This window comes from Nelusetta ayraudi, unplaced genomic scaffold (genome assembly GCF_046127955.1).
Source record: "Nelusetta ayraudi isolate G7.1 ecotype Tasmania unplaced genomic scaffold, CSIRO-AGI_Nayr_v1 ptg000042l, whole genome shotgun sequence".
Lineage (NCBI taxonomy): Eukaryota > Metazoa > Chordata > Actinopteri > Tetraodontiformes > Monacanthidae > Nelusetta > Nelusetta ayraudi.
This window is the reverse complement of record NW_027466092.1, coordinates 13,548,695-13,569,249: the sequence shown is the minus strand read 5'-3', so window position 1 is coordinate 13,569,249 and position 20,555 is coordinate 13,548,695. Positions and strand designations below refer to the sequence as shown.

The 20,555-nt window shown below is 45.1% G+C and overlaps 1 protein-coding gene across 4 annotated transcripts in view; it reads right to left on the bottom strand.

Moving 5' to 3' along the window:
* The window catches only part of trrap (transformation/transcription domain-associated protein), a 68,982-nt gene that overhangs the window by 26,771 nt on the left and 21,656 nt on the right, over positions 1-20,555 (bottom strand). For all 4 annotated transcript variants that reach the window (XM_076034664.1, XM_076034667.1, XM_076034665.1 and 1 more), the window contains exons 37-57: positions 19,769-19,897; positions 18,375-18,641; positions 17,471-17,677; positions 15,195-15,353; positions 14,704-14,841; positions 13,794-13,904; positions 13,167-13,313; positions 11,446-11,659; positions 11,143-11,271; positions 10,256-10,405; positions 9,441-9,640; positions 8,960-9,081; positions 7,216-7,429; positions 6,921-7,100; positions 6,559-6,705; positions 5,935-6,054; positions 4,864-5,151; positions 4,534-4,671; positions 4,224-4,336; positions 3,357-3,492; positions 824-1,015 (exon numbers count right to left, since the gene is read on the bottom strand). In XM_076034664.1, the coding sequence (XP_075890779.1) occupies positions 824-1,015; positions 3,357-3,492; positions 4,224-4,336; positions 4,534-4,671; positions 4,864-5,151; positions 5,935-6,054; positions 6,559-6,705; positions 6,921-7,100; positions 7,216-7,429; positions 8,960-9,081; positions 9,441-9,640; positions 10,256-10,405; positions 11,143-11,271; positions 11,446-11,659; positions 13,167-13,313; positions 13,794-13,904; positions 14,704-14,841; positions 15,195-15,353; positions 17,471-17,677; positions 18,375-18,641; positions 19,769-19,897 (3,501 nt within the window). The remainder of the gene's footprint in view (positions 1-823; positions 1,016-3,356; positions 3,493-4,223; positions 4,337-4,533; positions 4,672-4,863; positions 5,152-5,934; positions 6,055-6,558; positions 6,706-6,920; positions 7,101-7,215; positions 7,430-8,959; positions 9,082-9,440; positions 9,641-10,255; positions 10,406-11,142; positions 11,272-11,445; positions 11,660-13,166; positions 13,314-13,793; positions 13,905-14,703; positions 14,842-15,194; positions 15,354-17,470; positions 17,678-18,374; positions 18,642-19,768; positions 19,898-20,555) is intronic.

Sequence of the window (20,555 nt, the reverse complement as noted above, 5' to 3'; positions counted from 1 at the left end):
TATGGAGAGCTTTTGGCGGATAAAGGAATAAATGGCTCAGTTTCCCTTGGCTAACGTAAATGATTGGACTCTCGCGTATGCACGCGCATAAACACACAACACAGAGACGCACGAAGCCGTGCACACAGAGGAGAGAGAAGTCGCCCGAGTCACAGAGCCATTCTGAAAAGATAAATGAAGTGCACCGGAGTGCTGCTGAAGATTTAAACCACCACCACCAGCATCCCCCACACCTGGCTACCAAATCACATCTCTGAAAAACAAAATAAATTAGGCAATACAATATTTTCCACAATTATCTGTTAATATCAGCTGATGGTCCATTTCTAACCTTGATTCAGACCATCCCATTCATCATGTAAATGTAATTCTGCTGCAGGTATTTAATCAAACGGTATCTGATGGCGGGGAAGTAATTACAGCCTCACTAAACTACCTGACTTTCTTCCCTGCCCACTCCTTCCCTGGATTTCTCCTTGGCTCTGTCCTACTCTGCTCACCCTCTGGCTTTTTTCAATTTTTCTTCTTCTCTGCCTTTATCTTCGCCCCAGTCCGTTACAATCTCCCCGGGTGGAATGAAAGATTTGGTGAGATTTTTCTGGATATTTTCAACAATCCATCTAAATTTAACATAATAGAGAAAGATAGAGGGCGTTATCAGCAGCTGCTCAACAACACAACTACTCCATCTCTGAGTGAGCCCCCTCCTCGAGCGGCTATCAAAATAAGATGACTTCTTTTCCCCTATTGTGAAAAAAAACCAAGGGAGGATATTTTCACCACATGAAAAAAAACTGCTCTTCATGCATTGTGTGTTACTAACCTGCAGCAGCGGCGTGTGCACATGGGACACAATGTGTGGCAGCCTCCTCCACTCACGGATGGCCAGGCTGGAGGCCATTTCCACCAGCCTCTCGATAAAGTTGAGCTGCTGCTCTTCTGGGTGGCAGATGGCCAGGTAGCCTCGGTGCATGTTCACCTTCCATGCCATCTCCTTAGGACAGCTCAGCTCCACCTGGTCATTAAAAAACACAGTTCAACTCCAGACTGAATAACTTATTGCTCGTTTGGCAACGAAAGGCATTTGGCTGAGATTTTTTTTTCCATTTTCTTTTTTTTTTCTTTTTTTTAAATGAGTGCATTTGCTCAGGAAGGGAAACAGCTGCAAATTACCCATGTACTTGAGAGGCCACATTGATACGCGACGAATCAGTTCATTTTAAAACAAACATGCAATATTTATAATGTGGAAGCCCTTTACTCATCTAAAGTTTATTATCATCATTACCATTATTATTATTGCCAGCAATCATCCCTGCATAATCTTTGAAAAGCGATAATTAAAACATTTAGGGTGATACAGTGTACTCGGAGCCAGACAGACGAACAGAGGGAATAATAGCAGGACACTGATGTTAAAATCTAAGCAATTGCAGCTGTGAGTTGCAGACAAAATAAATTGGAAAAACTCCATCTAAACAGGTGGCGTATGTTGTTAACGAGACAATGTTTTGTGTCTGGCAGTTTTAATTAAATGTAAACATTCAAGGGGAAACAACGACTACACTTTGCTCACTGAATTCAGCAGTTGGACAAATTTATACAATTACCAATTCCAATTGTTTTATTTTCTGAGAAGTTTCAGCAGTCTTGTGCTGATGACTAATAAACCAGACGAGTCTGACATGGAACCCGAGGACAGGAAGAAAGACCCCGCTGGTGATTAGAACACTGAGTGCATTAACATGCTGTGCTTGTTAAAGCCATGGTGAGGAGGAAAATAGTAATAAAGTAACAGTAATAAAGAGTAACAACACAACGCAAACACTGGGTGTGTATTTGTGCAAGCTCCTCGTTGGGAGGGAAAAGTACAGTAATCTGTCAACGCAGACTGATGAGCGGTGACACTTGATGAATATCCTGGAGATAGTGTTGCCCTTATCAAAAAGCCAGCTTTAATTGGAAGCCGGGACATTTGGACTTGTGCCTCTGAGCTGGTGAGTGGTGGGCAGGCAGGCAGGCAGGCAGGCAGGCAGGCAGGCTGGCGACTTATTCCTCGCTCCTCTCCTCCGCCATAAAACAAATCAGCCCGCAGCAGACGCCGGGGTAATTATTCACACAAGCAGCTGTCGTAAATATTAGCTGCTGCGACCACAGCTTCAGAGCAAATGTGGTGAGAGCGGGTGGGGTGGGAGGGGAAATGGGGATGTCAAGCGCTAGAGGAAAAGCAGGGGAAACAGAAGTGGAGGAACTGGACACAACAAATGGTGCGCTATTCTGTCAACAGTGAAGGTCCTAACACCGGGCAGTAAATAGGCAAAGCGACGCAAAGAATGCTAATTTTTCGCCGGCAATATTTTTCTAAAAATTTAAAGTTTAAAGTTTTTGGGTTTTTTTGTGGGGGCGGGGGGGGTTCCTGTCTTGAGAGGGTGTGTTGTGTGGGCCGGGTGGATATATAAGTCAGGTGATTACACGGCGGAGCAGGTGGAAGACACTAAATGTTTGGTTAAACAGCGGTGGTTACAAAAAGGTTGTTTTTTTTTAAACCACATTTTTTAAGTTCCTGGTTGTCATAAAATATTTTTTCGTTTTCCACGTTTGCAGAGGGACAGAACAAATTACCGACGTTTTGATGTGACGTCATCGACATGCCAACATCATTTTGATAGGTCAGAGGTCCAGCTGTTCACCTTTTCGCCTCCACAAAATTCAATACAAGAACGAAAAAATACCAGCCACTTTTTCACTCTGCGGAAATTCGCTGCCAGTGTCTCAGGTTGCATTGACTTCAAGAAGTATTTTTTTTATTTTATTCAATTTTTTTAAAGTGAATTATTTGCAGAGCAAATTCGCTGCCGGTGTGTAAGGACTTTGAAACATACCAAGGAATAAAGGTAGGATGAGGACAGAGGGGGGGGTAAAGTCAAGTGCAATACTAGTTGTTGCGCTTTGGCTACTGTGTTTTAACTGTGGCCCAATAAATGCAGCTGGACTGAACAACTTTGGCTTCATGGTTTGGGCTCGAGGAAGGGCTCCGGTGCTGCTCATATAAGAAAGTGTACTTCGCAGTGACAGGGACCATGGTTTAAAGCTGTGTGTCAGAAACAGGAGTGGGGGGGTCATTAAGCAGAGTCTCGGGTTCAGTAGGTTCAAGTCAAGAGGCTCCACTCTGTCTGCGATTGTGATAATGAGAACCTGTGGTTACAATTACTATTTTCTGTCAGTTTTGGGGGCGGTTGCAGCATGTGTGTAGGTGTGTGTAGGTGTGTGTAGGTGTGTGCTGGTGTCCGCATGCGTGATTGGAAAAGCCCCTAATGGCCGCCGATTTCTCCACACTGCGTATGCGCACGCCTTACCTGAACCAGAGCCTCCTTCATGGCGGGCCAATTAGGGACCCTCCAGGCACACTCAAGCATGAGATAAGGATTGGAATGGCCTTTAGACTGGCCATATTCTGTCAACTGCTCCCACTGGTTTAATTCCTTTGAACATCTGGACAAGAAGACAAGGGGGTTCGCAAAGTTTAGGGAAGTTGAATAATGCGCCTTTCAATGTGCCACAGCTTCGTTAATGAAGTTTTCTGCAATAAAATGTGCCTCTTTAATTAGTGTGAACCACAGTACGTCATTAGGAGACATTGCTCCAGGAGGATGGCCTGGATGGAACAGCGGAGTTTATTATTTAAGCTGTTTCATACTTTCTGTCTTTCAAACATTTGAATAAGCCTCTTGGCAGTTTTTAGGGTCATCCAACTGGTTTTGCATCCGTTTTTTATTTTTGTTTTTTTACTTTGAGACTTTTTTGTAATGCAAAACATGGTAAAGGTTGGTAAAACCTGGCCAACAATTAAAAAGTACAAAACTTTTTCAATAGGCCAACTGATTTGATCCTTCATGGAGGCTAGGTGGTGATCCGGATTCAACATTTGTATTAAATTTAGATGACCAAATAAAGTAGGTTGGCCTGGACACAATGGACACAAATTATGACTATATGTAGCTTAAATAGATTTAAAACTAATCCATGCATGCACAAAACGTAAAAATGCCATTAAATGTCCATGAGTTTATTGAATAAATTAAATAAATACCATGCATCACAGCATGCAGTATACAAGTAGATATTAAACATAAAGCCCCCTCGTGAGTTGTGTTTTGCAGGTTCTCTTAAATTGTAAGAAAGACGGCTCTCTGAAAAAAAAAGGGGGGTTTTCTGTTTATTACCGTATCCAGTGGTCCTCCCACAGCTGATACTCAGGAAAGATGGCCGAGGACACATTGCTCCTCTCATGCTCTTTTCTAGCCTTCTCCATGGCTTTCTCGTAACCTTCTTGGGCCTGAAAAACACAACAGTTTGTTAAGCATTTTGTCTGTCTTAGTTGACCTTAAAGTGGACGGAATGTTAAAGATATCCTGAATTCTTGAAAACTTCATCAATTTTAAAAACAGTCAACATTAAATGGAATCTTGATGAGAGTAAAACTTATTTCCAGGACGAGGATTTGACTGCGATGGCAACAAAACCAATGCTCACCTGCTCGAAGAAGCCGTGTTGCTCATAGGCGATGGCTGTGGCAGTCTCAGGAAACTTGCACCGTTTCTGCCACAAGCCGGCCCACATGTCTTCTTCTTGGAGCAGAGAGTAGAGTTCAGCTAGAGAGTCCAAAATCTCCTGGAACAGAAAAAGATAAAGGGGAATTTTCAATCAAAAGAAAACAAAAGCTCAACAATGTTTGTCTTCACTTCAGAAAGAAAATACCGGGAGCAGCTTCAGAAAGTGAACCCAAAATCCCGTACAAAGCTTTCGAGGGTTTTCTCAGATGAGGAAAGACCAAAAACAGCAGGTAAATTTCTACACGTTTACCTGTTGAGGTGGTGTGATGCTCTCCTGTTCGTAGAACTCGGTGCTTTGTTTGGGTTTGCTGTGCAGGCTGAGGCCCTTTTCAAAGGCCTGCTGCTCCAGCATCAAAGTGGAGCGGAGCCAGAGGTTGTGTGTCTTTCCCAGGTACTTCAGCACACATGGGCGGATGGGAATCGGAGGAACGCACTGGGACATGGCTTCCACAAAGCAGTTCAGGGCACTGGGCTGGCAATCCCTCTGAGCCAGGTGGCTGCCGCTGCACAGGAACGGACCCATTTCCCCTGACAGAGCCTAAAGAAGCAGAGATATACAGCCTATCACACCAATCATCTGCATTTGACAACCAATTAACGCAGAATGCTGTTGAAAAATATACTACAGCACATATAGTACATAACGTAATGAAAGCGAATACGCTTCAGAAGCTACCCTATTCAGATATCTAAGCTTATCTGCAATTATTATGTATTTATCAGTCCATATCAGAGACATAAAGCCAATTTAACCTTGTAATGTTGGCAGTGACAAGTAGCGCTGAAACAGGCATCAGCAGGGGGAAAAAAATCATGATGTATTTAAAATTTCATGCATGTCACCAAAAGGGAAAATCATTTGGAGCCATCATTCTGCTGCTGCTGCTGCTGCTGCAAGGCTAGTGATGTTTAAGAGCGCAATCACTTCAATCAAGGCCTTTCAACAAGCCAGGAAATACTTCCAATCCATCTCACCCATTAATCATATTACAGATTTAAAGATACGACTTCAGCTTTCTTGTTTCCATATTTAGCTTAAATTAGACTGTCCTCATTAAGGGTAATTGCACGTTGCTTTTTTTTAATCCATAAAAACAGATAGCCAAGGTCATCCTATTTCTGCAAGTCTGCCCGCAAATGTTGCTGATAGGATCACTTTACTATGACATTGTCATTCTGGCTTTTCTCAAAGCAAACCGCAGATAAAAAGACAAAGCTACATCACAAGTTTATCTCTGATTCGATTTTTTTGTCACTTTAAATTGAAACAAAACCAACCTGCCACTGTTCAGAGCGTCACCCCACTGCAGGTGGAACTTACATGTTGCTGCCTGTCGGAGAGAATCTTCCAGAGGCGAGGGAAGAGCTGAATCCAGGTCCTCTCAGCCAGCGGCGTCGAGATGTGACAAAGCTGAACCAGAGCGTTCAACAGCGCCCCCGTCTAACACGAGCACAGACAAAAGACAGATGTGAGTACATCTCAAAAAATCAATGCAAAATATTTTCAAGCTACAGAAAACACAGTAACTAAAATTTATGTCCTCATCGGGGCAGATTCTAAACATTATGGTGTTTTTATTGTGCACACAAGCTGCCTTTGTTGCCTCTTCTGATCTTTCCTCTCTAATCATCATTATTATTAAAAACAAATTCTATTTTGTGTGAGATCACCATCTAGTGGTCATCAGCGTCAAGAAGACTGACACGTAGCGACTAATCACGCCTGCTTTGCGTCACGGTCAGTCATATGCACAGAGGAAAGCGGACGGTGTACGTGGCGCACGAACGCTGGAACTGCTTTGGATAATTACAGCCATCGCGCATGAATACTGTTGTTATGCAAGCGCGACAGTGACGTCACGCTCCCAGACAGGTATCATGATTATCATCATCATCATCATCATCATCATCATCATCATCGGGGTCATGTAAATCACAGCCTTACCTTGACTTCCCGCAGCGAGTCGAGGAACTTGTCGTGGCGATTTGTCAGCATGTGCAGTTGGTTTCCTGCGTCTCGCTCAGCCTGTTCTTTGCTCTTGGGGATGGCGGTCTGATCGCTCGGTGCCAGCTCAATGTCTATCTCCACCTCCTGCCACAAACCACAGCAAAGATCATAGGAATGAGCCTTTGTGACTTTGTCATCGCAACGAATAAGAGCAGGGGAGATCAGAAGTTGTGATGTAATAATGAGGGCGCTTGGCTTGAGGGTGGCACCTCACACACTGCTGGTGGCATAAATATGCTGTACTATTAGAGGTACGTCTTCTCATGTGTGTGTGTGTGTGTTGTCAGTGAGCATCTGACCTCCTCCTTGGTCTCGCTGTTCTCCCTCTCTCGCGGCTCCTGCTTGACATGCGTTGCCATGGCGAAGGCGGCGCGGTCGTGGCTGTCAGCCAAGTTGATGACGTTGGTGATGGACGGCAGCATGGATCCCTGGCAGCTGGTGCCGATGGTGGTGTTACGCTCGCACACTGCAAGCAGGAGCTAACAAACGTGCAAAAAACACTCAGAATACATGAGAGAAAATGACGTGTCGAGTCGAGAGACACGTTTTTCATGCTTTGGGTTTTTTTTGGAGTCTGAAGAAAATTCTCTTTACCTCAATGCACTGTTTGATCCAGAAGTGGCTGCCCATGGCCTCCCAGTTCTGAGAGCAGCAGGTGTAGAGCAGCCTCTCGTACACGCGCCGCTTCATGGAGGCATCAAACACCTCGAAGAACTTTGCTCTGATGAGAGGCTGGGTGCAGCGAAGGCCCGACAGGAAGGCTGGTTCCAACTTGGACGTGATGTCACTTCCTGAGAGGCTTTCATCCCTGTGTGACAGTATGGGCAAATTATTTAATATGGTGGCCCTTGCTCAGTTCATAGAAAATTTGATGACAAATAAATAAGACAAGAAGGAAAGAAAGAAAAAAAGAAAGAAAGAAATCATAAAACTGATGCAAAGGCAAAACCCAAGTCCGAAGTCACAAAAAAATAATTCTATTTTAAAGTGTATATGTGCTGCTGAAAGCTGCCACTATAAGTGTTGACTTACTTTTTGACATTGAATTTCAACCCAATTATGCTTTCCAGTGATCACCAACACGGAGTAATCAAAGTGAAATGCCAGTGTGCAGGCCAGATGGTGTTGTGAAGCCTTCACTGTGTGTTCTGGAGTAGTTAGGTTGCTATCTGGGAAAAGCTTCCAGGACAAACACAGACACGAGCAAATCCGCAGCAAGGTTGGTTGGGATTGCACAGGACGGATGAGAGTTCTGGACGGGCCGCACTGTCTGTCTGTCTGTCCGTCCGCTCTGCTTGCTGCTGTCTGTCAACAGCCACAGGCTGCGTTTCCACAGCGGCCTAGTGCTCGAGGCATCGCAGTGACTCAAACATTCACAGCATGATCGTGTGCTAGCAAACAAAATAATTATTGTCCACATCTGGTGGAGGGAGGGATTGTTGCACGGATCAGTCTGTGGCTGAAAAATGATTAGCCAATGTTCATTCGAAAAAAGATTAGATTCATTTGCATAAAGGTTTTTTATAGAGAAAGAATATTTGCAGTTTAATGGTATTTCAAGCTCAAAGTAATTGCTTTTTAAAGGTTAAATAAACATCAGTGAATTGTGTTTGACAATGTGTTTAATCACCAGGGTGTGATATTTAAAATGATTGCGGTGATGATTTTTGCATTGATCAGGCGGCCCTCGGTGAGGCTCGACCGGCTGATTAGTCGCCGTATCCGCTCCGTTCCCTTCACAACACATTGTTCCGGCACAGCTGCTTTTGCATTTCATTATCATTAGCTGCTGTCCATCACGGCTTTATGGTCCATTTTAAACTTTGTGACAAGCGGAGCAGATGGGGCGGGGGATATGGGCTACATTTGCCAGATTAAATGTGGATGTGTGTGTGAGGGCGAAAGATAAAGAGAGCCGTGGTTTGATGAATAGCAGGCGCCGAGGCTGAGTCTCTCCCCTCTGGCCCACACCTGCTGTGTATCCAATCATAAGTCCTGACACTGCTGCAGCTCTGCGGAAGGAGCCGGCACATTATCCATCCCTTTGCCTTCCTGCCTCCTTCCTGACACCATCGACACACCCTTTATCAGCTGTCAGCGACTGGATCTAGTCATTCTGTTCTGACTCAATTTCACCAAGAAATGATGAAAGGTCCCTGAATATTCTGCAAAGCTCCTCAGTCTTTTCCATTTTCCTTTTCCTCCTCGACCCTCCCTCCTTTCCCCATCTCTGGCTTAAACTACAGCGACCTTCATCCCACCAGCTAAGACAGATGTAAGGGGCAGCATTGCATCAGCGGCACGGCCATTTGGCCCCGTGATGAATGGCAGTAATTACCTGTAGACGTAATTAACGAGGTCCAAGAATTGGCCGTTTAACTCAAGTTCATCGGGGAAACGCTTCTCTATGTAGGTCATCATCTTCACCAGCAGGATGGACTTCTCGCGCAGGTTGGGCATCTGGAAGACAAAGGAGGAGCGGCAAAGTGAGTTTCAAAGGCCGAGGAAGAAGCAACGCAGAGAGGAGGAAAGAGAGCTGGGATTCCGAAAGAAATAAACTTGTTTGTTTTGCTTTAACCAGCATTTCCTTATCTACCTGAAAAACCTCCTGCTCATGCTTTTACACTGTTGTAAATGGGAAAATGGAGCAGAAGTGCCTGTGTGGGCATTTTTTCTCACATTTATTTCACATGGTTGGCGTAAATGGGCCAGTGCTTTTATTGTCTGTCCAAAAGGTTTCAATTTTTCAAATGTACCTTATCGCATTCAATTTTCATTCTTTTGCAAAATTCATAGAAGGACTCCACCCCGCCCCTTACCTGATTGGCAGCCATGGGAGAATTGTTTTTCACCCACTCTTCAACAATTTTCACCACAGCGCGCAGGATTTTGGGATCTGGCGACTTCTCGATCAGGGACGTGAGGATGACCTGGATGAAGTTCTTCCTCATCTCCATGCTCATGACCGACAGGCGTGTCTTCACCAGGTCAAGACTCAGCATGACCAGCTCGCTGGTCACTGCGAAGACAGAATGTTGTTTTAAATGCCCATCATGAAATACGACCTGCTCCTTCGGACTCAAGCTTCTGAACACCCAGGAAGTGCTTGCAGTGTAATGTCGAGTGTAGTTCATTAGATTTGCCAGACATGAACCTTGCTTAGAGACTGAGGACTTGCTGATCACATCGATTAGGGTCTTGGTGACTCTAACTCTGCCCAGTGGAGGTTAAATGTCTGTGTTTGGCGGTGTAGTCATTAGGAGGCCATTTAAGGTGCTGATAGCATCTCGCAGCCATTACCTCCCATCAGAGAAGGAGCAAGGGGAATTATGTACCGCCTGCCTTCCGTAAACCTCCAGGGACTAGGCAGAGTGAACTGGGAACCTGAAGTATTATTCTTTACAGTTAGAAAATAAAAACATAAAACCCCAAAATACCAATGTGTTCATTTTAAATCATTTGATCTAAGGTTAAAAAAACAGGCTAACAAAATAAGGAAAAAAGCTTAGTATTGCTTTGCAGACAATCAACCAATCACAAATGTTTTGTACAGTAAATTACAGGAGGAAAATACCCATCGACCTCGACCAACAGACTTTATGGAGGATTTTCCTCGATTGATCTTGGAATGTACCTGTGCTGGTCTCCGTCACGCTTGGATTAGCCTGCTGGGGGCTGAGGTGCTCGCGCACCATCTTCTGGAGCGAGCGCATGAACACGGAGATGAGGCGGTCAATGTAACTGGCATTGTAGCTGCAAGCCGACTTCAAAATCATCAGAGTCCCTGAAAAACAGTTCAGATTAAAGGAGGGATTAAATGATGAGATTGGAGAAAACAGAGTGAAGAGGCGCTCCTGCTTTGGAGACTTTTAGAGAGAACAGAAAATAGCAACCGATGTGTCACAAAGGCTGCGAGAGGTGCGGCTAATGGCACCGTCTGGTGTCGCTCCCCAGAGGGCGGACAAATGTTAGAATGTCAACCAGCATCATGTCAGGTGCACCACTCGGTGACAGCAGGATACCGAAAGCTCTTTATTGACCGCAGATGGCATTTTGGAGAACTGTATCAAATAGCGTTAGCTTAATGCTGCTTTTCAAAAGCTAAGAGTCACGTTGCGAGCGATCCAGGATGGATAGCCACGCTGTACTCTCCGTTTTTAAAATGCAATCATATTTCACCAGGGAACCAGTTATGATGTGGAGTTGACAGGGACTTGTTCTGTGACATCTGGCAGAATAAAACTGAAGTCCATATCGTGCAGGTGCCCACAAGCAGAAACGCAACCTGAGACAACCTTTCTGAAAGCGGTGGACTGGGAACTCTAAACAGAACAGATGTTATCCTGTGCAGCAGGGCCACTGGCTTCTTTTAATGACCCACTTGCTTAATTAATGACTTGACAGGTGTAGCTTGATTGTGGAAGGACTAAAGTGGGACTCCACTAAATCCACTCCAGCACATTAAAGCACGAGGAGGAGCAACGCAGAAATATATGATACATGAAAAGAAAAAGTTCTTACCAAAGAGTTGAGTCGGGTTCGTGTTGCTTGTGGCTTTTTCATAGTTGGTGAGGCCTTCGTAGATGACCTTGCCAACAGCAGCGTACAAGCATTCCAACTCCTCATACTTTGATGCCACTGTTGATGTGCCTGGGAACAGAAAACAGAGTTTTGAAATTTTTTATTTGATCTTCATCACTCAAAAAAAGTGTACCATGTTTTCACTTATTTAGCCTTTTTTTTTTTTTTTTTTAACTTAAATTAACTAACCAGTACATCTGACTTCGACTGATTGAAATGAGACACGAGGCATTCAAAACTTACTGGGCTCCGTGGGGAAGATGCTCATGAGGCGAGACAGGAGCGAATGGACGGCCCGCAAGACTTTGGTGTTGCCACAGGTCATGCACGCCGCGATGCCTCGCTGGAGCGGCTTGAAATGTGCCAGGATGGCTGGGGACTGCAGCACCGTCAGGAGGAAGCAGAGGATCTCCAGTCCGGTGCAGATGTTGGAGATGTTAGCTTGCGCTGGCTGCTCCTGCAGGAGGACAAGAAGGGGGGGAAAAACAAAACAAAAACAAACCAGTGAAAGACTAATCAGGCAATCAGCACGGCCCTGCGTTCAGGAGACTCCTCTCCATCGCACACGGAGAAGAAAACATCCTCTGCTGGTTTTTCACATCCCCATATCAAAGAAAGAAAAACTTTGCTCCCGACAATGAAAACAATGTTCTGCACACACATGTTGTGACGTAAAAGAACCGGGGCCATGCAATCACAGCTAAACTAAAGATCAATGGCGAACATCATGGCCTAATTTTGTCTAAATTGCAATCAAGCTTTACAATGATGGTGAGGCCAAGAGGACAATCTAGGAAAGATCCATGACTCTAATCTTGGCTAATGAACAAGGTGACTGTGGTGATACCGCCCCCGGTAGGGCTGCTATTGATTTGGCACTGTATTATCAGAAATGGGCCTCATCTCTCAAGCCATGCCGATACGCTTGTCCACCACCGTATGCTATTGTGCGATTGTTGTATGCGCGTGTGTCCCCCCCCGCCCCAACCCTCGTAATCACTCTCGGGCCGCTACAATGGGATGATAAAAGGTAATCCGATCACAGGCATTGTTCATTAGCCTCAGAGCGATGGCCGGCCAGGTAGAGCATGATCCCATGGGGCGACCGTGACCGCGCCTGCGCTCCTGCATCTGCATAAGACTTACAGAGGCCCTGCTTTGTCGAGGCATCCCCCTGGGCTTTAGAGCAGCTAGAGTGGGACTGGGTACACTGCTGTTTGTGTGCGCGGAGAGAAACAGAGCGGACAGAGCGGTCGGTCCGTGGAAGTACGTGACAAGTGGCAGTGTGGCGATAACCTTGTCTGCACAGCGGCGTGGAATCAGACCGGAGAGACGAGGGGAGGAGGAGGAACCGGCCGACAGATAAAAGAAGAAAAGCTAAAAAGAAATAGGACGAGAGGAAGGCGGAGGTAGAGAGAGAGGAGATGAGAGAGAGAGAGAGAGGAGATGAGAGTATGGAGAAGTGGCGAGGGCCAGAGGGACGCACAAGAGACAGTAGGTCGATGCGGAAGGCAGGGATGGGGTGAGGAGGAGTGAGGAGGGGTACGGGGGGTTAAGATTAAGGCACAGGCCGACCCTGATAGAGTTGCATTATCTGCCCACTGTCTTTATTTTGTCACTACGGCAGCTGGGGCTTCATTTCATTTACGACTGCTAAAAGTAGTGCATGAGTCAGGAATCAGCAATGTTTGCACAAAACAGTGGGAAAAAAAAGTCAGAAAGACAAAATGGTTGAAGGGAAGTCAGGATTGGAGAAATATTTCCCTATTTTCCAGAAAGCCTTCAGGAGAAATACTAACTTTTTTTTTTTTTTAGATTACGACATATAGCAATATCTCCGTTTACATTAATTCATGATGAGCCACAAACTTTGGCAAAGTTTGTATCTCATAAAACAGAGAGGAAAAAAGAATAAAGCAGAGAAAGGCTGAGTGGAGTCACGTCGAGGCGGCGCGTCAACTCACCACCGTCATCAGCAGCTTGTCAAACCACTGCAGCTTGAGTTCAGCGCGGGGCCACATGTCGGGCCTCAGGGCCGACTTCATCAGGCTCACACAGCGACGGGACAGCAGCTCTCCCGGAGACCCGGCCACATTGCTGGCATCGTTCACCTACCAGGGGGAAAGAAAGTCTAAGGGTGAGCGTTTGGGATCCGTCAACAGTAAATCGCCGGGGGGGGGGGGGGGTCGACCAGGCCTGTCAGCATCAGTCGCAGCATCGTTCATGTGGCTACAAATCAAAAAATGCATCTGCTATGACGCTGAGGCCTTCTAGCCATTGGTAATGATACAGCTGATGGAATTGGAGGGTCTGTTGTTTTTATGACGTGAATACGAGGCAAAAACATACATTTTTTGTAAGGCTTGAACAACGTGGTTACAAGATGGTGGAAAAATCGTGTGTAAAAGAAGCTACACAAAAAATGTCACCACTAGTTTTTACAGTTTAGTAGTGCGCGTTCACTGATACAAACCAGCATATCAGCAGCTTCCATTCAATATTTAATGAGCAAAAAATCACACGAAGGGAAAATTGCCATTTTGTTGGACAATGACAAGAAACAAAAGTACAGTGTGGAAACGTTATGTTACCTGGCACGCTATTCTGATGAGGAAGTTGACCACTGTGTCGGTGTGTTGCTTTTCCACAGGTTTGGTGAGCATGGTTTCTGCACCAGGAATGGACTGGCCACGGCCAAATACCTGAACAAATAAACACAGGCACAAAGGTATTTCTCATTACTTTTGAATGACATCCTTGTCAATTGAGGGAAACAGGAATGGCTTTTAACAGAGCCGGTCCATTACTCAGGAGGGAATTTCAAAGAGCCGTAACCAGGTCGTGACTTTGCTGTAAAGCTTGTCGTGAAATTTTGTCGAGCAAGTCTGATTTTCTGATAACTACCCTGTCACGCTTTTCAACAGCTGTGACTTCTGCTCTAGAGGTGATACATGACCGACAAGCTCTTACAGACATGACTAAGAAATCACTGTCAGGGAAAATTTTGACACAAAGGAGAATTCTAGGCGCAGCGTTGGGTTAAAGCCTCATTAAAATAAAACATTTCATCCAAACATGCCATCATTCACAAAATATGTTGTAAAGCGTACTAGATGAATTTGTTTTTTAGATTTGAAAAGGCACTTTTTGCAACACAGGCTTTCCAATCGGCTACAGGCGGCAAGAACAACAGATGACAGAGGGATCTGAGATGAGACAGATGCGTGGCTGTGATAGTGTTGTAAGGAAGAACGGATTTAGATAACAGCAAGCGCGCTGTTGGCTCCCGCTGATAATTTTGTTGGAGACTGATGGGGAATTTTCTTTGATAAAAAGAAATAAGTGCAGCGAACATTTTACAACCAAAATTTACAGGGCACCGTGTAACAAACAAAACAAGTAATCTTGTGTTATACAGGTGCTTGCCGCCGCATTTTGCAGGTCTCTGAAGGGTTTTGGGGGAGTGTGCGGGTGGTGGTGGGGGGGGGGGTTATATGTTACCGTGGAAGCGGCTCCAGCTGCGGTGCGGAACCTTTTCACATCCTGGCCCGCAGCCGCAGCTTCCAGGGACAGTCCTCTTTTCACGGCCGCTGCACTCGTTCCCTCCCCGCCAGCTCCTGCCTCTGCCTCCGTCTCAGGCTGCAGCAGACAGGAGGAGGAAATAGCAGCGGTTTTAGAGCCACGACAGTACAATTCATTTTTATATCATAAAGTATTTTTCATTAGCTCCGACCTGATTAAAAACATAACCAAGACTCTTCATTAACATATAATGTATTTTTCAAACCGTTCCTTAATCCCTTAAGGATGCCTTAATTGGTGGTTTAAAAGAAAGGTCACGCTACTGTTTTCATTGTTTGCGCCTTACAAATATGAAAAAAAACAAAAAAAAACACACAAACTGTATTAATGAAATGCGTGTTTTAATTGAATCTCCTTCACTTTACACTGTTGCCTTCGTGTGCGTGCACATCCTCTCAGATGTTACAGACCTGTTGGTCTTTGATGCGCTGCAGCTCCCACTTGATGACCACCTCGGCCAGGTCCACCGCCAGTTTTCTCTGCTCGATGGTCACGCTGGGCGTGAAGCCAAGACGCTGCATCGCACTGATCATGTGCTGCACCAGGTGGTGGCGCACAGGATAGTAGACCTGCAGGGGGCATCAGTCACAGGGTTTATCATTAGTTTTATTTAACACAATTCAGAGCGCAATTAGGGTCGTTAGGCAAATGAAAAATGATCTATCTGCTAGAAAAAATATCATGAAGGCATTAAGAAAGGAACATCTTATAATTTAAAGGTAGACTTAAGGCTCAAAGGCACAGAGGAACGCTACAAAGTAAAACACGGCACTTCAGGAATAACAAACTGTAACTCAGAGTCGCTGTGGTTTGGAGCTCCCTTTTCACTTCAGAACTATTACAAAAAAAACTCTGATGCAAAAGAACAGCAGATTTGGACAATCAGTGACCTCATCATCATGTTTCACATACATGCCTTCAAACACTAAGTTGAAACGCGATGCACAAAACACTTTTTCATGGTCACTGGAAGTCAACCATAGACTACAGGCATTAAATATTGCCATTATGCATACTGATTGGACATTGTAGTTAGTTTGTGTGCATGCCAGGCAAACCTCTTTTCATCCAAGTCCAACAGATGTCATGTCAGATGTTATGGAGTCATGACACAAAAGTCAGAACATCTTAAAACTCCCTTAAAATGCATTTTGTTGCTGTTTTAGTTTGCCAGATGCTCGGCGAGCCAAAGCTCAATGTAAAATAAAACTAGACCATCGTCTAACTGCTGTACATGCAGCCTTCTCTTCTTCCGATACTTTACAGTCAAGGCTGGTAGTGCACTCCCCCCCCCCCCCACCCCTCCCGTCAGGCTGGCCGCTCAATCACTTTGAGTCAGAAGAGGCAAACTTGCTGCATTCGTATTCCCACTTTAGTCTCAAGGACATGATGACACACACTTGGCCCGGAGAACTCGCACTCTCGAGCGTTGCACTCAAGACTCACTTAGCTCCGTCACAAACTGAACTGGGATTTGCAGACGCGCGCAGACAAAAGAGCACGAGATGAGATGTCTATCCGAAGGCTGTTGCCAGTGTCAAAGAATATTAAAGCTTCTCACTTTGAGGGTAATTACAGCCGATGGAGCACGGCTTCACAGCCCCTTAATGACGGCGTGGCAAAGCCCTGTCCATCACATGTGCACACAGACAAACACGCACGCAATCTTGCCGTTTCCTGATCAAACTAGCGGGCGCGAGCACGCACGCGAGCACGCACACACACGCAGTCTCTCATCTGTCTGTCATTATCTTCTCCCCAGTGTAATTATGCTGATGTGATTACATTAGATTAGTCATCTGGCCCAGTGAGTGCAGCCTGTCAGTGAGATATAGAGGAGCTGATGAAGAAAAAAATAGAAGTCATTTTTTGCACAAAAAAAAGAAAAAAAATAGACTGCCGCTTTCTGACCGGCGAGGCGGCAAAAAAAAAACGGCGGCGGAGGGAGCGAGAGCAGAAAATGAGTGTGAAGTTTGGAGAGAAAGGTTAACAAAAAAAAAAAAGCCGCTGATGCTCAGGGCGTCGCTCCAATTCGCCGACACACAGGCCTCCACTTTGACTCTAATGATCATCAATCAGGAGGGTTTGTCTGGAAATGAAGCTGCATTAAGGCAATTACAGGCAGCAGATAGTCATCATTGATAGACATTATCTCCGCCGCCCGGCAATGGATTATTCAGCTGTTTTTATAACAAGGCAAAACGCGGTTGCTGTGGCAACCAAAAATTACACCCGAATGTATTTAACTTGCCATTATCATACAACTATTATCAACTGGGTCACGCCAGCTAATTTAACACGTAATTATCGTCAGTTCCCGTAGAGGCAAGTTGGGAGGCCTGTGTTTCGGGCCACTCAGTAATCAGTAAAAATAGCTTCTCCACTGGTTTTCTCTCTGTGGTTTTCCTGCCACTGAAGAAGACACACTGAGCGCAGCAGCGGCAGCCATCCACAATGTGAAGCAGTTCAAATCTCTTCAGCCATCGCCAAAGTTAACATCTCAAAGCCATTGAAATCAAACGCGTTTCCATTTTTTTTTCTTAGAATTCCAAATAAACTATTTGACAGGCCTTTAAAAGAATCCATGGTTTCCACAAACAACCGACACAAAATCCATTTCTGGACAGTCCCCCCCCCCCCCTTTTTTTGGGTGTGCACTTTGTTTTTCTTTTTTCCGCCTGCTCACCCTGAAGTGCTGCACGATGAGATGCAGTATGTGGACCAGCTGCGGGACAGTGTGTCCCTCCTCCACGATGATTTTGCGCGTCCAGTGGGTCAACATCTGGTGGCCGTCCTCCATGCGTGCAGGAACAGCTGGGGTGAGGATGGCCATGGCCTGGCGCACAATGGCGCGAGCCTCCATGGTGTGGGCCTTGAGCAGGCTGTGAAAGACCTGGCAGGGGAAGGACAAACACCCGTTCAGAATGCCATCTCATAAACTCAACCAAATTATTCTCCAAATCATCATCGAAACTCTGACATTTTTACTCCTTTGCATTCGTTATGCAGCTGGAGAATATTACAACTCTTAATTTAAAAAAAATATTTCATGTGCATAATACCCACAGAGCTTAGGCATAATATGTAAAATTCAGCAATATAGTACTGCAATATAATTGTAGTAATGTGGTAGCTGATGATGTTTAATAGACGCATATAATATCTTGTTTTAATGCAATTTGATGGAGACTGCAATGAGATGCAGGTGAAAGGTGAAGTGAATGTGGGCAGGTTTAAATACATTTTGTACTTCTTCCTGCTCCTTTTCAAGCGTATTTAAGTTTCTGGATATTTGTTTTCTTTGAGTATTAGGCCTGTTTGTTGTTTTTTTTCCTTTCATTTTAAGACTTAAATTAAATTCATAAAAAAAATTATATGAAATACTCTGACAACTTAAAGTCAATATCTTGATGCCAATTCTTTGTTTTTCTTTTTTTTCACCTGATGTTACATCCTTTCAGTCGAATATTTGTTTCATAGCAACTGAGTCCACATTATGATTCACTTTTCACTTTTTCTCTGTTCTCTGTCCTGAACTGTTATGAAAAAAATGCCAACACCAGAGCTACTTTCCACAAACCATTCCTCACCTGCAGGACAATCTTCTTGTGAATTGCAAACTTTGCGATGATGTGGGCCAGGAGCAGATGGCCGCTGTATTTGCAAGCGGGGTCGACGCAGGCCTTGGGGAGCAGGCACGGCCAGGCGAAGGTCATGAGGCGCCGGAGCTTGCTGTTGCGCGACTTGTTGTTGTCGTGAATGTGGTGCGGCGCGTGCTCCACCAGCAGCGTGGAGAACTGCAGCAGGCAGATTCGCAGCGAGTCCAGCAGGTCGGCCTGCTTCTCCGGGTCCAGCACCTGTGATGGGGGGGGGGGCAGTGTGGTCAGAGGTGGATGGTTGTTTGCAAACCTCTGGGACAGATCAGCTTGGGGGATACCAGCACTTCGCGTCTTGATACATTAAAAATGTCTAAATTGAGTCCGATTGCAAATCAAATGGATTTTACATGCAGAAATTGTGCCAACCATGTTTTTCATTTATTCATTATGAAATTGCAAATGTTATCCGTTTCAGGTTGGTTCATAGAAACAAGAGTTTTGGGCAATGACTCATTAAAGAGTGTCAACCCCATGACGGCCAATCACAGGATCTTTGTTGCTACAGTGGTTGCATGTCTATCCAATTGTGCGCAAAGAAAGGCAGTTTAGTCAACAGCCAGCAGTCGCAGAGCCCTCGGAAATGACATACTTGCACAAAAGACACCAGACAAATTCAGTTTTGAACTGTTAATTATTGTACCATGCCAAGCTACTGGTGTTAACCAGGTGAAGATGACAACAAAGGACTTTGATTACACCTTAAGTGCATTTCTATTTTTATTGAGCGCTATCATGCACTTATAATATCTCCAAGTACTTTTTGCCACAAGGACAATTTTGACAAAGGATCAAGGTCTTCAAACGGCCATCGGGTACAAAGGGAAGAGATCCCACAGAGGGGAGGAGAGTGAGGAAGTGAGTTTTAAGCCGACTGCAGAGGCTCCATTAGGACGAGTGTTAGTCAGGGATGAGATCGTCCACCGAGCAAACAAACACGCTGACCTTTAGCACCGTCTCCCCTGACATTTACACCAGGAATTACATTCTGCTGCGCTGAATGAAATGTGATGAAAAGGACGGGACATAAAAGTGAAGACTGATGAAAAGGACGGAGGAGAAGAAAAAGAAGGCGAAAGTGACAAAAATTAAGTGATGGAACAGTGTGTGAAAAATAAGAGGAACTGGGACTAAGTGGAATGAAGGTGATGATGATGGAGCAACCAGGTGTGTTGGTCCCGATGAGACATTGCGAGAGGAAATTCAGCAGGTAATGAAATCACAGAGAGGGACGGAGAAAGAAAGATGATGACTAATGAGCAAAGAAAGACGTTAGCAGGTTGAAAGCTGGGAAGGAGAACAGAGAAGAGCCACAAACATAGGGCTACCTTAGTGATGAAGACGCTGGTGATGCTCTCTGGGTTGTCTCCTTCTGGGTTGGGCGGCCCGAGGAGTTGTTCACCTTCTCCCTTCTCAAAGCTTTGCAGGAAAGCTGGATTGAGGATGTGCTGCAGCACCTGTTAAACAAGGAGGGAATTAAAGGAATCTTTGGATAAAAATGTAATTAGGATTTAATTGAGCGACTTCAAGCAACTCGGAGCTTTCAAAGGCTCCGGCAATGATTTTACGGATAAAGCACCTTCAAGGAGGAGAAAGTAATCAGTGAAATCACGTGAACCTTCACTTATCAAAGGAGTGCAGGAACTTGTGCAGATTCATGTGTAAAATAAAGTTTAATGGACAATCTGTGCACAGGAGCTTGGATGTGCATATCTGGCCAATTCAAGCGAAAAAAAATCAGTGGCGGTTTATAAACCTGACGGCTTAAAACACACTCCATTTAACAAACACACCCCTTTCAAATGGTGGTTTAGACCGCCTCACCCCCAGACTGTGAGACACGCAGGAACAAAACGCTCTCGCTCCGAGCCGGAAGGTGAAAGAGCTGCGTGTTTAGAGGCCTGGAAAGCAGGATTAATGGCAGTGACAGACAGCACATTTGGAAGAAATCACTGCTGAAGTTAGAGCCGTTCAGTTGGTGTGGACAAATGATCTCCAGGTGGTTTTATTTTAACTGCGTATGATAGATCAATGTGCATTGCTGTTCCAGTTAGGAGTTGTTCAGTGTGTGATAAACTGTGGCGCCCTGGCTGTGCGTAGACCACGCTTGCCGTA